General features: G+C 37.4%; 1 protein-coding gene across 1 annotated transcript in view; it reads right to left on the reverse strand.

Annotated features, from left to right (window-relative positions):
* Window positions 1-183: 183 nt before the first annotated feature.
* The window catches only part of LOC106179703 (dynein heavy chain domain-containing protein 1-like), a 97,164-nt gene continuing 85,107 nt past the window's right edge, over window positions 184-12,240 (reverse strand). Inside the window, exons 86-97 of the mRNA XM_087013753.1 lie at window positions 11,755-12,067; window positions 11,200-11,444; window positions 10,864-10,965; window positions 10,396-10,494; window positions 9,913-10,081; window positions 9,511-9,722; window positions 9,116-9,293; window positions 8,563-8,687; window positions 7,962-8,252; window positions 7,567-7,724; window positions 4,278-4,824; window positions 184-1,568 (exon numbers count right to left, since the gene is read on the reverse strand). Of these exons, the coding sequence (XP_086869879.1) occupies window positions 1,212-1,568; window positions 4,278-4,824; window positions 7,567-7,724; window positions 7,962-8,252; window positions 8,563-8,687; window positions 9,116-9,293; window positions 9,511-9,722; window positions 9,913-10,081; window positions 10,396-10,494; window positions 10,864-10,965; window positions 11,200-11,444; window positions 11,755-12,067 (2,796 nt within the window). The 3' untranslated portion in view covers window positions 184-1,211. The remainder of the gene's footprint in view (window positions 1,569-4,277; window positions 4,825-7,566; window positions 7,725-7,961; window positions 8,253-8,562; window positions 8,688-9,115; window positions 9,294-9,510; window positions 9,723-9,912; window positions 10,082-10,395; window positions 10,495-10,863; window positions 10,966-11,199; window positions 11,445-11,754; window positions 12,068-12,240) is intronic.

Consider the following 12,240-nt stretch of genomic DNA (forward strand, 5'->3'; position numbering starts at 1 on the left):
TTTTACCCAGATAATTTTGAAAATTGATGCTTTTCACAACGTTACCTTGGAAGAAAAAGGTTACCTTATACATTTCCTTTTTTGCCAAACTGATGGCCAATATGAAGAAAAATAATCCTTGCCATATTGAATGGTCTTCAGATGTCAGTAAAAAAATTCAGAAGGGTTCATTTCAGATAACAGTTTTCAGAGTACATAACGCAAGTTGTTTGCCTTTATTTTATAGAGGAAAACTCGAGAATAAAATGCATCAAATAAGTTTATATTTCACAGGACGGACTATTATCACAGCTGAGACAAGTGTATATACAGAATGTAATCTTACATTTCTTGAAAGCCCTCTGTATGCAACAGTATAAAGCACACTTTTGTAAATCTTTGTCCCATTGAAGATAATTTCAAGTAATGAAACTACTTTGCTTAAAAAAAAAAAAAACGCCATGGAAATGCAAAGGAATGTATATAAATTGTAGCTGATCGCTTTCCTAAAATCGAGTAAAGAGAAGTCCTAAAACATGCATTTCTTTGGCTTTGATAGTGATAGTAAATGAACGCATGGAATTTGACAGTGTGTGCAAACTAGAAAGATATTAGACTTGCATACGATGGCGGTTTCACCTTTGTCTTGAAAATCAACAGATAGTAGATGTAAATTCTTTTGAAAATAAGATATACAATGTACAAAGAATACTTTAAAATATCTAGATTGTAAATATTGTAAAGAATCTGAAACACCCATTCGATAAACCTTATATACAAATACATAAAATATAGAAATACAATGTATATAAACATCTGATTAAAGCACTTTGGTTCTCTAACGTACTTGAAATAACACACTGCACCATCTTCAAGAGAAAGTGTCTGGGACGGATTATAATATGTAGTTTTGCCTTTGGTGGTAAAAGTGCACTTCTCATATGCACACCTGGAATACTTGCTGAGCACAAGTATGCATCTGCATGTTATGTCACTGCCATAAATAATTGGGGAATATTTTTTGTTCTAAACAGAAAACCACATGTACTTCAATTAGTGACTGATATCTGTACTTCTTGTTTGCTTAGACTAGCCGTGTACAGGAACACTCCACCTTAAAGGTGTAATATGTTTCCACTTTGTCTTTTGGTTTTCCACATTCTCCCATGTTATCATTTACTTCACACTAAATATATATCATGCCCATCACTGGGATTGAAGCAGAGATGACATCAGTTTGCGTCTGGTATGCTAGAAGACAAGAACACCCGTCTCTCGGCCCATTCATGCGGCGACAACAGCGTGGGCATGTCTAACTTTGTAACCAGGTTCCGTGTTCCCAGAGCCCCCGCGTGCCAGGACACGTACAGAGGGCAGGGGTACACCCCGTGTTTCAGGTGGTGCTGGTCCAGTTCTATCTGTGTGACTGGTTTTAGCCAGACTACAGGCATGGGGCAGGGGAGGGTGGTGTCTGGGGCCTCTGTCAGGATGCCATGGACGGTGTCCCAGGCCGCGTGGTGAAGGTGAAGATGGCTGACGTAGACGCCCGTCTCTGGGGGACTGCTGGGGGCTGCCTTGCCTGGAAGAACCTTAAATGAAAGAAAGAGTATATTAGTTGAAAGATTTTTAAAATAAATAAAATTAGAATTATAAAGATGAAAAAAAAAAAAAAAAAAAGAAATAATAATAATAATAATAATAAAATAAAGTGTAACAATTTTCAAGTAAATTAAATTTACTAAAATGTTTAAGAGGAAAGTTATTCTTGAAAGCAAGAATATTATATTTCATATTTGTTTTTTTTTTCTGTGGAAAAAAAAGATGATATTTTTGTCAGTCAAAACAATTATAAAATGAGGAAGTTCTGTGTTTAATGCACATTGCTCCATTTTAGAGGAATCTCACACTCTGTTTAAATATTGTATTCAAGCTAAGTGATAGCAAGGGATGCCTATAAACCCACTCTTAACCTAACCTAAGTGAAAAAAGGTTTGTTTTAAACACTTAATCTGTAGGGAATTTCCAAGTTTAGAACCTGACATGATGAGAATTGGTAAGCAGTAAAAAATTGTTCAGGATTCCAGGTAGAATCTGCTCAGAATTTTTCCAATGCAGATTTCTAAAACGGTCCCTTTGACTGATTCATCGTCTGTGAGCCCAATAATGGAACTTCGCACATTTCCAGTCTTTGTTTCCCGTGCCAAGAATGATTGCGCAGCTAGGCAAGAACACCATGTGAAGAATCTATTAGCATGAATTCCTAGTCCTGAACTCTGCCAGCGCTCTTCCCCACTGTAAACCTGTGTAACTGTCAATATGATACAAAACTAGCTTCCTTAGGCACTTGCTGGCAAGGTTGCCAAGGGGAAAGTGAGAAAAAAAGAAAACGGTTTTCACTGATTATTCTTGGAAGTATAAATATTTCTGACTAAACCGTCATGATGAGTAAAACATCAGTGAGAAGTCAAAAGAGAGTGCAACTCATTAAGCAGTAAGTTTGAACATTGGTTAAAAACCACTGATTTTATATGAAACATATTGGTGAAAAAATGGAATTATGGAATTCCAAACTGTAATCTTTGCATATTTCAGTACTGGACAAAAATACAAAATCTGAATTCAAATACGTTGTCGTCACCCTTTCTAATACACACACATGTACTTCATCAACTGAACAAATGTTTGAATAAAAGTCAGCCTAGTTACGCCATTTTAGCCAACATACCTGGATATAATTGACACTATTGCTGTGTACGCTACTTAGTATAGGAATCTGAATGGAAGCCATGCAGAAAACGGTGTGTGTATGCGTGTGTGTGTGTAAGAAAGAAAGAGAGAGAGAGAGTACATGTGTGTGGGTGTGTGAAAGAGAAAGACAGAGCAAACATGGGCATATTTTTAAGGTCACTCTCTCCACCCTCACACAAGTGATGTTAATTTTCTCTGTACCCTCTAAGCAGTTCCTTACTCACTGCAGCACAGCAGATAACCAAACAGAGTGGTCTATCAAACTGCTCCCGCTAAAGACTTGGCTTTTTACAAAGATCAACCACCCAGTAACATTAAATAACCTCTTCTTTTTTTCCACCTATTTCTAAATGTTAAAAACATTTTGTACTTCACATCGATCTTATCTCAAGAACTGGAATAAACAAATTAATCCACAGGTAGACCTGTACACCATTGCTCTATCCTTTCATGTGGAGACCTTTGCACTCGTAATTCCTCTTAAACTGAATCATTTACTTGCTTTCTAAAAGTCATCTTAAAAAGGTTGAGATGGGGGAAGAAAAAGAACCCACTTTTATTACTGAGCACATCATTTAGTCTGCACACAAGTTTTTTTCTCTCTTTCATTTTACACCTTCCTTCCAGAGTCTACCTGTATAAGCTCCACCTACACTATTTCATATAATCAAAGACAGCAGGCCCTCAGAGTTAAAAATCAAACTTCGTATGTAAGGCGTTGACTGATGAGAAGATAAAATATTTTGCAGACGGCGTATCCACCTCTGCACCCAGTAGGTGTTCTATCACGTGCCAAGAAATTCACTGGAAGAACCACAGAATACATAACATAGAACAAGTGGGTGGAACTTTCCAGGGAAATTGTTTGGTGGTAGATTTGAAAAAATGAACAATAAAAAATGGTATAATTATATAAATTTCCAGTTGCTATGACTGAATTTTGGTTTGTTAACATATAATGAAATTGATACAAATCTGGTTTGTGTGCCTTAGAGTGTGTATTTTGGCACTGTCTAGATAGCTACATATGCCACTGTACAGTGGTAATATACTGAAAACAAGGAACAAGCGAATTACCTGTATAACTGGTAGTGGTGATGGTCCTTTAATGCAAGGGTTGTGTTTGATGTGTGGCATTTTGTGATGTGCTTTATTACGTTAGGTGTGACGGCGTAGATAAACAATTGTGTTAGATGTGACAGAATAGATTAACAATTGTGTTAGTTGTGACAGCCTGTTAGATGTACAATTGTGTTAGGTGTGACAGCATGTTAGATTTACAATTGTGTTAGTTGAGACAGCCTGTTAGATGAATATTGTTTTAGGTGTGACAGCCTGTTAGATATACAATTGTGTTAGTTGTGACAGCCTGTTAGATGTACAATTGTGTTAGGTGTGACAGTCTGTTAGATGTACAATTGTTTTAGGTGTGACAGCATGTTAGATTTACAATTGTGTTAGGTGTGACAGCCTGTTAGTTGAACATTTGTGTTAGGTGTGACAGCCTGTTAGATATACAATTGTGTTAGGTGATACAGCATATAACCTACCTCAGCTTGTAGCTGGAATGCCTGCAGATCGCGGAAATTCCTCCTGGCATGTGTCTGTAAGACTGTCTGCAGGAAACGATCAGGACGCAGAAATGCTGATAAATTATAGGTGGCAGGACGGTCAACCTCACTGAGATAACTCGTCAACAGTTCCACAGCACACTTTAAATCATTCAGCCAACTCATCACTGGTTTACTCGTTGGGAAGGTCAAGGTCAACCAAGCCTTGGGGACCTGATTTTCGCTGATGGATAAAAATATGTCCTGTAATTCAGGCGTTGATGGAATCTCGCCACGTATCACCTTCTGTAACAAAGTAATGTCTAGCTGTACATTGGAGATTAATTTTCTGTATCCCTCAACCTCGTAATGGAAGCAGAGATCCAGCGGGTACATCTGGTCGCGGCTGGTCTGAGGGAGTTCTGGGAGATCACCAGTCAAGGTCAGGAGGGTGGCCAGCTTACTCTCCATCTCCTTCTGCGACCCTGTCATCATCTCCACTGACTCCGACACCCCGCTGACGTGAGTCAGTTCCCTTTGAAGAATTCTGAAATGAAAATCATATAAAATTTGTCATCAGTAGAATTTTTTCTTTCAATCTTGTTGATTGGTGCACCAACATTTATTCATAGATTCATTTCAAAATTTTAAAGTCAACCTTACTAATAAAGATGCATTCTCCTATTTTTATAACTGTTAGTCAGTTTCAGTAAATACATCTAAATGCAAAGTAATGTGGCATAAAAAATTAATATTTATATACAAAAATGCTCCGAAACCAATCCCTCAAGGTATATTTGAATCATTTCTTCTAAACCACTCAGGCATCTTATGGCCTTGGTGCAAAAATGTTAGGAGGCTCAGATTCCACGAGAATCTTGAATTCTCAGAAAAGAAAATAGTTAACATCTGTTAGTGTCCAATTTTTTTCTTTCCAGGAGCAGCTGACTGCTATTTACCACCAATTGCACAATGTTCTGAGCTCTGTTCAGCAACTGCTACAACAATTAACCCAAAGATCATGCCCTATTTTTTCCAGAAAGAAACACTCAGAACTATCAGTTCAAATATCTTACTTTGAAAATGAAAAGCCAACTCTCAAATTAGCCCATCTGTGTCTATAGCAAAAGAAGTGATCAGGTTACTCAGAAATAAAAATAAATTTTAGCTAGAAGATCCCTTTAACGAAGAGTGATTGCAGAAAAAAGCAAGTGCCAAATGTCAATACCCTCAAGTATAATACTATATATATAATACCATATAGACTACCATTTAGTAACTGCTGTATGACACAACTATAGAAAAAGACACTGCCCAGTTTAAGTGGAAATATGTCTTAGAAACAGCAACATTTTTGATCTTGAGGTGTGAAAATAAAAAAGGTTGCCAACTCCCAAGATTAATTCTGAAACATATCATTCTGCAATAATTTTGTCATGATTTACAGGATGTTAAAATAAGACATCCATTAATAAACCACATCAAAGGCTCTCTGCCCCCTCATGTTATACATCTGGTACACACTTCTAAAGTAAACTGTTATGACAGCAGTGATAAAAATATACACTATGTAACACTATATGTGACTCTCATAGTACATCTTATCTCCATAGGTGATACAATGTTATCAATATATGGAACTCGGTGATTTAGACAAGACTTTTCCAACAGGGGGGTCCAAATATTTTTTTTTTCATGAGACAGGTCATCTGGGTACCATATGCTCTAGTAATAATAATAATAATAATAATAATAATAATAATAATAATAATTAAATGAAAAATAAATGGCAGTCCAAAAGTTGAAATTGAGGAGTCCAAAAGACAACTTGACCATTGATAGGCTCATGCCCTGAAGACATTTTGTTACTTAAATCAATCTTTAGTCAGCATTTTGTACCACTTGGCAATATTTTAACTCTGATGGGATATTTAGAAGATGTGACATCACAGTCATTAATTATTGTCTAAATACATTCATATGATAACTGGCAAACAGCATGCACTTTGTTACTCTACAGGGTCACTACTTTCACTTCTAATCTTTGCAGGATGTTCCTAGTTCATTAAAATTCTGAACCACAGAAATAGTAAGTTTTTTTTTTTGGCAGCAAAACTTACAAAAAAAAAAAAAAAAAAAAAAAAGAAAGAAAGAAATCGCACTATAACTATGTAATACCAAACACTTGCCAATTTTTTCCATACCTCTGTAGGGGAAAAATGGCATTTTTACGTTAAAAAAAAAAAATACTGAACCATGGGATTATGCCAATTATTCAGAAATTCTTTAAAAAGCATAAACAGTCCACATATTGTAAAGTCAAGTTTTCATCTCTTATCTTTCACCCTCTCAGAGGAGAAAAAAGGCCTAAAATCTCTAATCCATGAATGATGAAGATGAATTTTCAGTAAATTCTCAAGACACCATACAGACAGTGTGTACTGAGTGATCTACCATCAAAGTCACAATCTGAACTCTCCAACAGTGAATGATGCCGGCATGTCATATACTCCTTGTTAAACTCTGATGAAGATATAATACTATATCACCATGTTATGCCATAAACCACCATCTAAATTTCTTATCTTGGTTGGGGGGGTTCACTTAAAACCCGTTAAGGTGAATCAAGGAACCTAGCTTGTTCAGATATGGACTTAGATCGGTTCGGGGTATAAAATGCAATAATCTACCAAGATCTGGTGGTCTGAGTTATAATGGAACCTCTCTTTAGACCTCTCTTTGCACATAGATATTCACTGCACCTCCAACAGTTTATTTTTTGGAAATCTGCATGAAATCTGCCTGTCACAGCACATGTTTAGACCCAAACCGGTTTAGGTACAAGTCTGAACACACCTTATTACCTGAAGGAAAGCTCTTTATTCCAATCAAAGGAGAGGATAAAACTATCTAATGGCTACAAGAGACAGCAGGACAGAGACAGACAAGAACGCCGTAAGATGGAAATAAATGATCTTACAGGTAACAGAGAACAACTGCTCCTAAATTATTATAATTTACAACAGAACTGCATATATATAAAAAGCTTCCTGATTCATCCCTGAGCCTGTGAACACAATTGCACCAGTCATACCACATAAATGGCCCATATTTTCACCAGATAGTGTCAGGAAATAAATAAAAACATAAATAAACATTTTATATATAAATATTTTTTAAGTACAATCAAAGAGCTATAGGGCTCATTCCGAATGAAAAAAAAAAAAAAGATAAAATGAGGAAAGTTTCTGAAGCACAATTCAGGATATTGACCCCTGGTTCCACTCACCTACTCCTGAGAGAGCACAGTTCCAGGTCAGAGATGTCGGCCAGGCCGTAATGGGAGGCATTCAGTTCCCAGAGTTCCTCCAAACCTCCCAGCATGCCCCTCTCTGACCCCAGCAGCTGCTGGAGGAGGAACTTCACCCCTGAGCTGGAGTCTGGAAGCTGGGGAGACAAAAACAAAATATGAAATGAAGAATAATGAACAAAATAAAAATATTAGAGAGGGACAGTCTTATCTTGAGAATGTACCACCAGCTATTTGGAAAATTCTGATCCCTACACTCGAGTATGAAAGCTCAGAGGAAAAAAATCAATGACAATACAACATATTTCGTAAATGCCCCCAATCATCTTCACAAAGTAACTCCTTCAAATCAGGACTAGCCCTGCTGTACCTACCATGTTAATCTCCTGTTCAGTCTTGAGGACATCCCTGACCACAGCCAGGACTATCCCAGTGTCCAGCTGGTCCAGGCAGTGTCCAGTATATACCAGAGAGGTCATCTCCTGCATACCACTCAGGTCAGAACATGTGCCCAGTAAGACCCTCCACGCCTCCACTGCCGCGGTGAGGTCAGCCTGGGAGAGACTGTAGCAGCTGCTGAACGCGCTGCGGTGGTACCCGCGCCGCTGGAGTAAGATGGAGTGCAACAGGACCAAGGCGGGAAGGTATCTTTGCTGGGACTCCACCTGGGTTATAATATACAGATAGATATAATGAACAGTAATATACAGAAAGAAATATTGGACAGGGTGTGTAATAACTACCAGATACACCACTGAAGCAGTGATTGTGAACACTTAAAAGACAGCAGAAATATAACATAATATAATTTATGAATAATACGATATTACTGCAATCCAATTACATAACAACAAATAAACTTGCTGTTCTTAGATAAAATTCCTCCAAAATTTCTGAGTATCAACAACCAATGTCAGCATTACTAATTAATGCAGAATAATGAAATGTTATAAAATCCAATGTGTTATAACAAACCTCTGCCGTCTCCCCGTCCCACTTCCTGAGGAGCGTGTTGACATGGTGGCGCGTCTGTCCCACAGTACTCTTGAAGTTGTTGGTTCTCTCACAGGACACTTTCAGTCCATGCTGGATTAACAGACCTGGGAAGTACAGAAAAATTGATAAAATTTTAATTCAAATTAAAAAATATGAATTCAGGAAATTTATACTACATTGCAGTTACAATTACAAATACTGCTTCACAACTGATCCATCATTCTATGAGGTTTTTTAATATCAATCTGTGCAATCATTTAGGCTTTCATACTCTGTCATTGAATGCAACATGAACAACAAGTATTAGACCATATATCACCAATATGGAAAATTTTACCACAGTTGACCTCTTCTGCTTCAAATAATTTGCATGCTTAATAAAATGGAATATTTCAAGGAAAAGATTGCACTTCAAAACACACACACTTCCCATACCTGTGGTGCCAGTGGCTTTTTTTCCAAAAGTAAGATGTCAGAGTAAACTTTTTTTTTTCAGTACAAAGTTTTCCTTATAATGAAATATTTCTATTACCTGGAATAAGTCTCCCTTCTCCCACTTTGGTCACCAGCCAGAGACGGAAGTCAGGGTGGACTACATTGCTGCCATCTTGTGTCTCATTGTTATAAATCATTAGTGGTGATTCAGAGTCGGACATCTCATTGAGCTGGGACTTTCTTGACAAGGGTTGGGCTGTGGCACTGAGGATGCTCTGTTAACAGAATAGTTCATAGAATTGTAGTAGAACAGCAAATAATAAACTTTATTTTTTATTATGAAAATCCCCCTTGGATACTGACAATTGGTCTGTACCAATCACATTTACTTAATAAAGCTACCTTTACTTAAAAATTGCAGAAGCCCTCTGCCTTAATAAAGAGTAAATGCCACTTTAAGCACCCTGGCTACTTAAAACCAAATACAGCTACCTTAATGATGTCCAAGAGTTCTGTTGACCAGGACTCGGCCAGATGGCAGTTCTGGAGGACCAACCAGTAGCCAGCATGTAGGCACTCCTCCAGCGCATGCTTGATCTCTCTCATTTGTGTGGGTACGCCACACGAGAGCACGAGCACCTTCCCCTCCATGTTCATGTCTTTGGCCAACTGGTGGATGTGGAATACTGGGTCTACAGAATAGCCTGGGATAAGACAAAGGTTCATAGTTGCTTTACAATGATTTGTAATTTGGTAAGTGGACACATGGGATATTATGTATAAAATGTATAGAACAATGCAAAAGTGTATTAATTAAATTCTGTTACTTCTTTATTACTTATTAGTCAAAAATGTACATTCTGTGACACACACACACACACAGACTTCCTATACCTGTGGTTCCAGTGGCCAGTCTCTCCTCTCTCTCACCACTGGGTAACATGAACACCACTGGCAGGTTTCTCTTAGCCACAGTATACACTGTCTTGATGTTGAAATGATCTGCTGGGGGAACCACACCTCCTAACTCATACAGGGTCATAGCCTGGGAGATCTCATACAGCTGGAAAAGTAATTAATTAATTAATTAATTAAAATAAAGAAAAAAAAAAAAACTGCTATGTATATACTAATCAAAAGATATTCATAGAAGGGTTTTAAATTACCTAAATATTTAAAAAAATTAATGAAAAATAGGCATACATTATTTCTCTTTTCTTTAAAAATTGTAAACCATAAACATGCTATACTTCCAAATTACTGTAAAGAACGACACTTCCCCAATACTAAGAGATAAACAACTCCTCCCTCTTCCGAGTCAAACTGTGACTTGGGACGGGAGGGGGGGGGGGACACTTCCTATTAAATTGTACTTACTCTGTCAGGACAGCACACTCTCCACAGTAAACACTTCTTGAACACTGAGAGGTTTCCCAGCTCTCCTCCTGGCACTGGGGTGGTCAGGGACACGGGACACTGGACAGGGGGAGAAATAATAATAATAATAATAATAATAATAATAATAATAATAATAATAATAATAATAAATAATGATAACACCAGCATTTTTATTCATATTATTTATAATATTATATTATATTATATATATCAGAGCATACATATAAAATGCATAATTCAATTTTTATAAACTACAGTTGAGTTTTGGTGGCGCTTCACTTGTAATACTACTAATAGCTAGTACATTTAGTCAGATGCAGCTTTTGGTAATACTATGAGTTGCTTTTGGTTTTCTTTTTGAATTTACTGAAAATATGTCCTCTGATTAATTAATTTTGATTAAGACTTGCAGTTTTCTAGGTCAAAAAAGGCCCAAGTGTGCCCTACCTTGAAATACTCCTGCCACTGTTGGTCATGTTTAGCCAGGGAAGCCCTCAGACCTTTGTAAGCTGGGATGTTAGCCTCTAATACAGCACACTCCATCCATGTCTGATATAAATAAATAAATAAATAATACAGCAGAAGATAACAAAAGAGCAATAATAAGATAAATAAGATATAGCTGAAGCAGTATTCAAGGAGATTTGTTTCAAGGAGATTTGCTCAAAATAAAAGAAAACAACATCCTGCCCTTCTATTTAACATTTCATACAAAATCCAGCAATTCATCATCATTATATAATAAAAAAAGGGGAACAAGCATAAATTTTCCTAGAAGAATACCTTGTCTGGCAGCCATTTTGGTTTATAGTCCAGCACAATAGTGTCGGCCACATCTGAGCCGTCTATGCCATCTATAAACAGTGCCAGCTCCTCGATAGTCAGCTGGCGTGTGGCTCGCATTCTCTCTATAGCCAGCAGGAGGGAGAACAGATTGGTATGTTGTTCAAACATCATGGTGGAGACATGTTTGTAGATGGCGCTAGTGGTGCAGTCAATCAGCTCTTGGGCTCTTGCCTTGGGTGCTCCTGGGTGTAAATACAGGTGAGTTATTATAATGTCTTTGTCATTAAGCTTTCTTTAACATTCACAGGGTTTCCACAATCAGCATTTTTACACCTTTTTCTTTTTCACAATTGAATTCATGTGCTGTATAATATTTCTGGGCATGCTATAATATAATAGGTATGATAACTTTTACATTGATTTTTCATGCAACACTAAAATCTATTACGGTAAAAAAAGACAATAGGAATTTCTATTTCTATGTTTTATAACAAAGAAAAGATAAATTGGTCGACTGCTCTGTTTTGAAAATATTCTTCAAAGACATTTCACCTTGACTCCCTTTGCCTCTATTTCTAGCATCAATCACATCACAGAAAATCTTCATGAACACCATGAAAGTCACATGATACATGGGACACAGGACACCCATCATTTTGATGATGTCATACAACATGGCAGCATGCGTAGCAACAGGGATGTAGTGCACTCGTTTCTCTTCAAGATTTTCCCTCAGGTACATCCCCTCTTCCAGGACTTCCTGGTTGTCATTGACATTCTTCTGACATGTCTGAAGTGTCTCTAACATGGTGTCATCCTCCAGGAGTGGCGTCTCCAGGTTCAGTGTCTTCACTAGCACCGTCTCCTAAAACATGATACAGAGAAAAGTGTAATATATGTGGTGTCTCTAACATGGTGTCATCCTCCAGGAGTGGCGTCTCCAGATTCAGTGTCTTCACTAGCACCGTCTCCTAAAACATGATACAGAGAAAAGTGTAATATATGTGGTGTCTCTAACATGGTGTCATCCTCCAGGAG

The sequence above is a fragment of the Lingula anatina genome, chromosome 5 (genome assembly GCF_051362555.1).
Source record: "Lingula anatina isolate TDL-2025a chromosome 5, LinAna3.0, whole genome shotgun sequence".
Lineage (NCBI taxonomy): Eukaryota > Metazoa > Brachiopoda > Lingulata > Lingulida > Lingulidae > Lingula > Lingula anatina.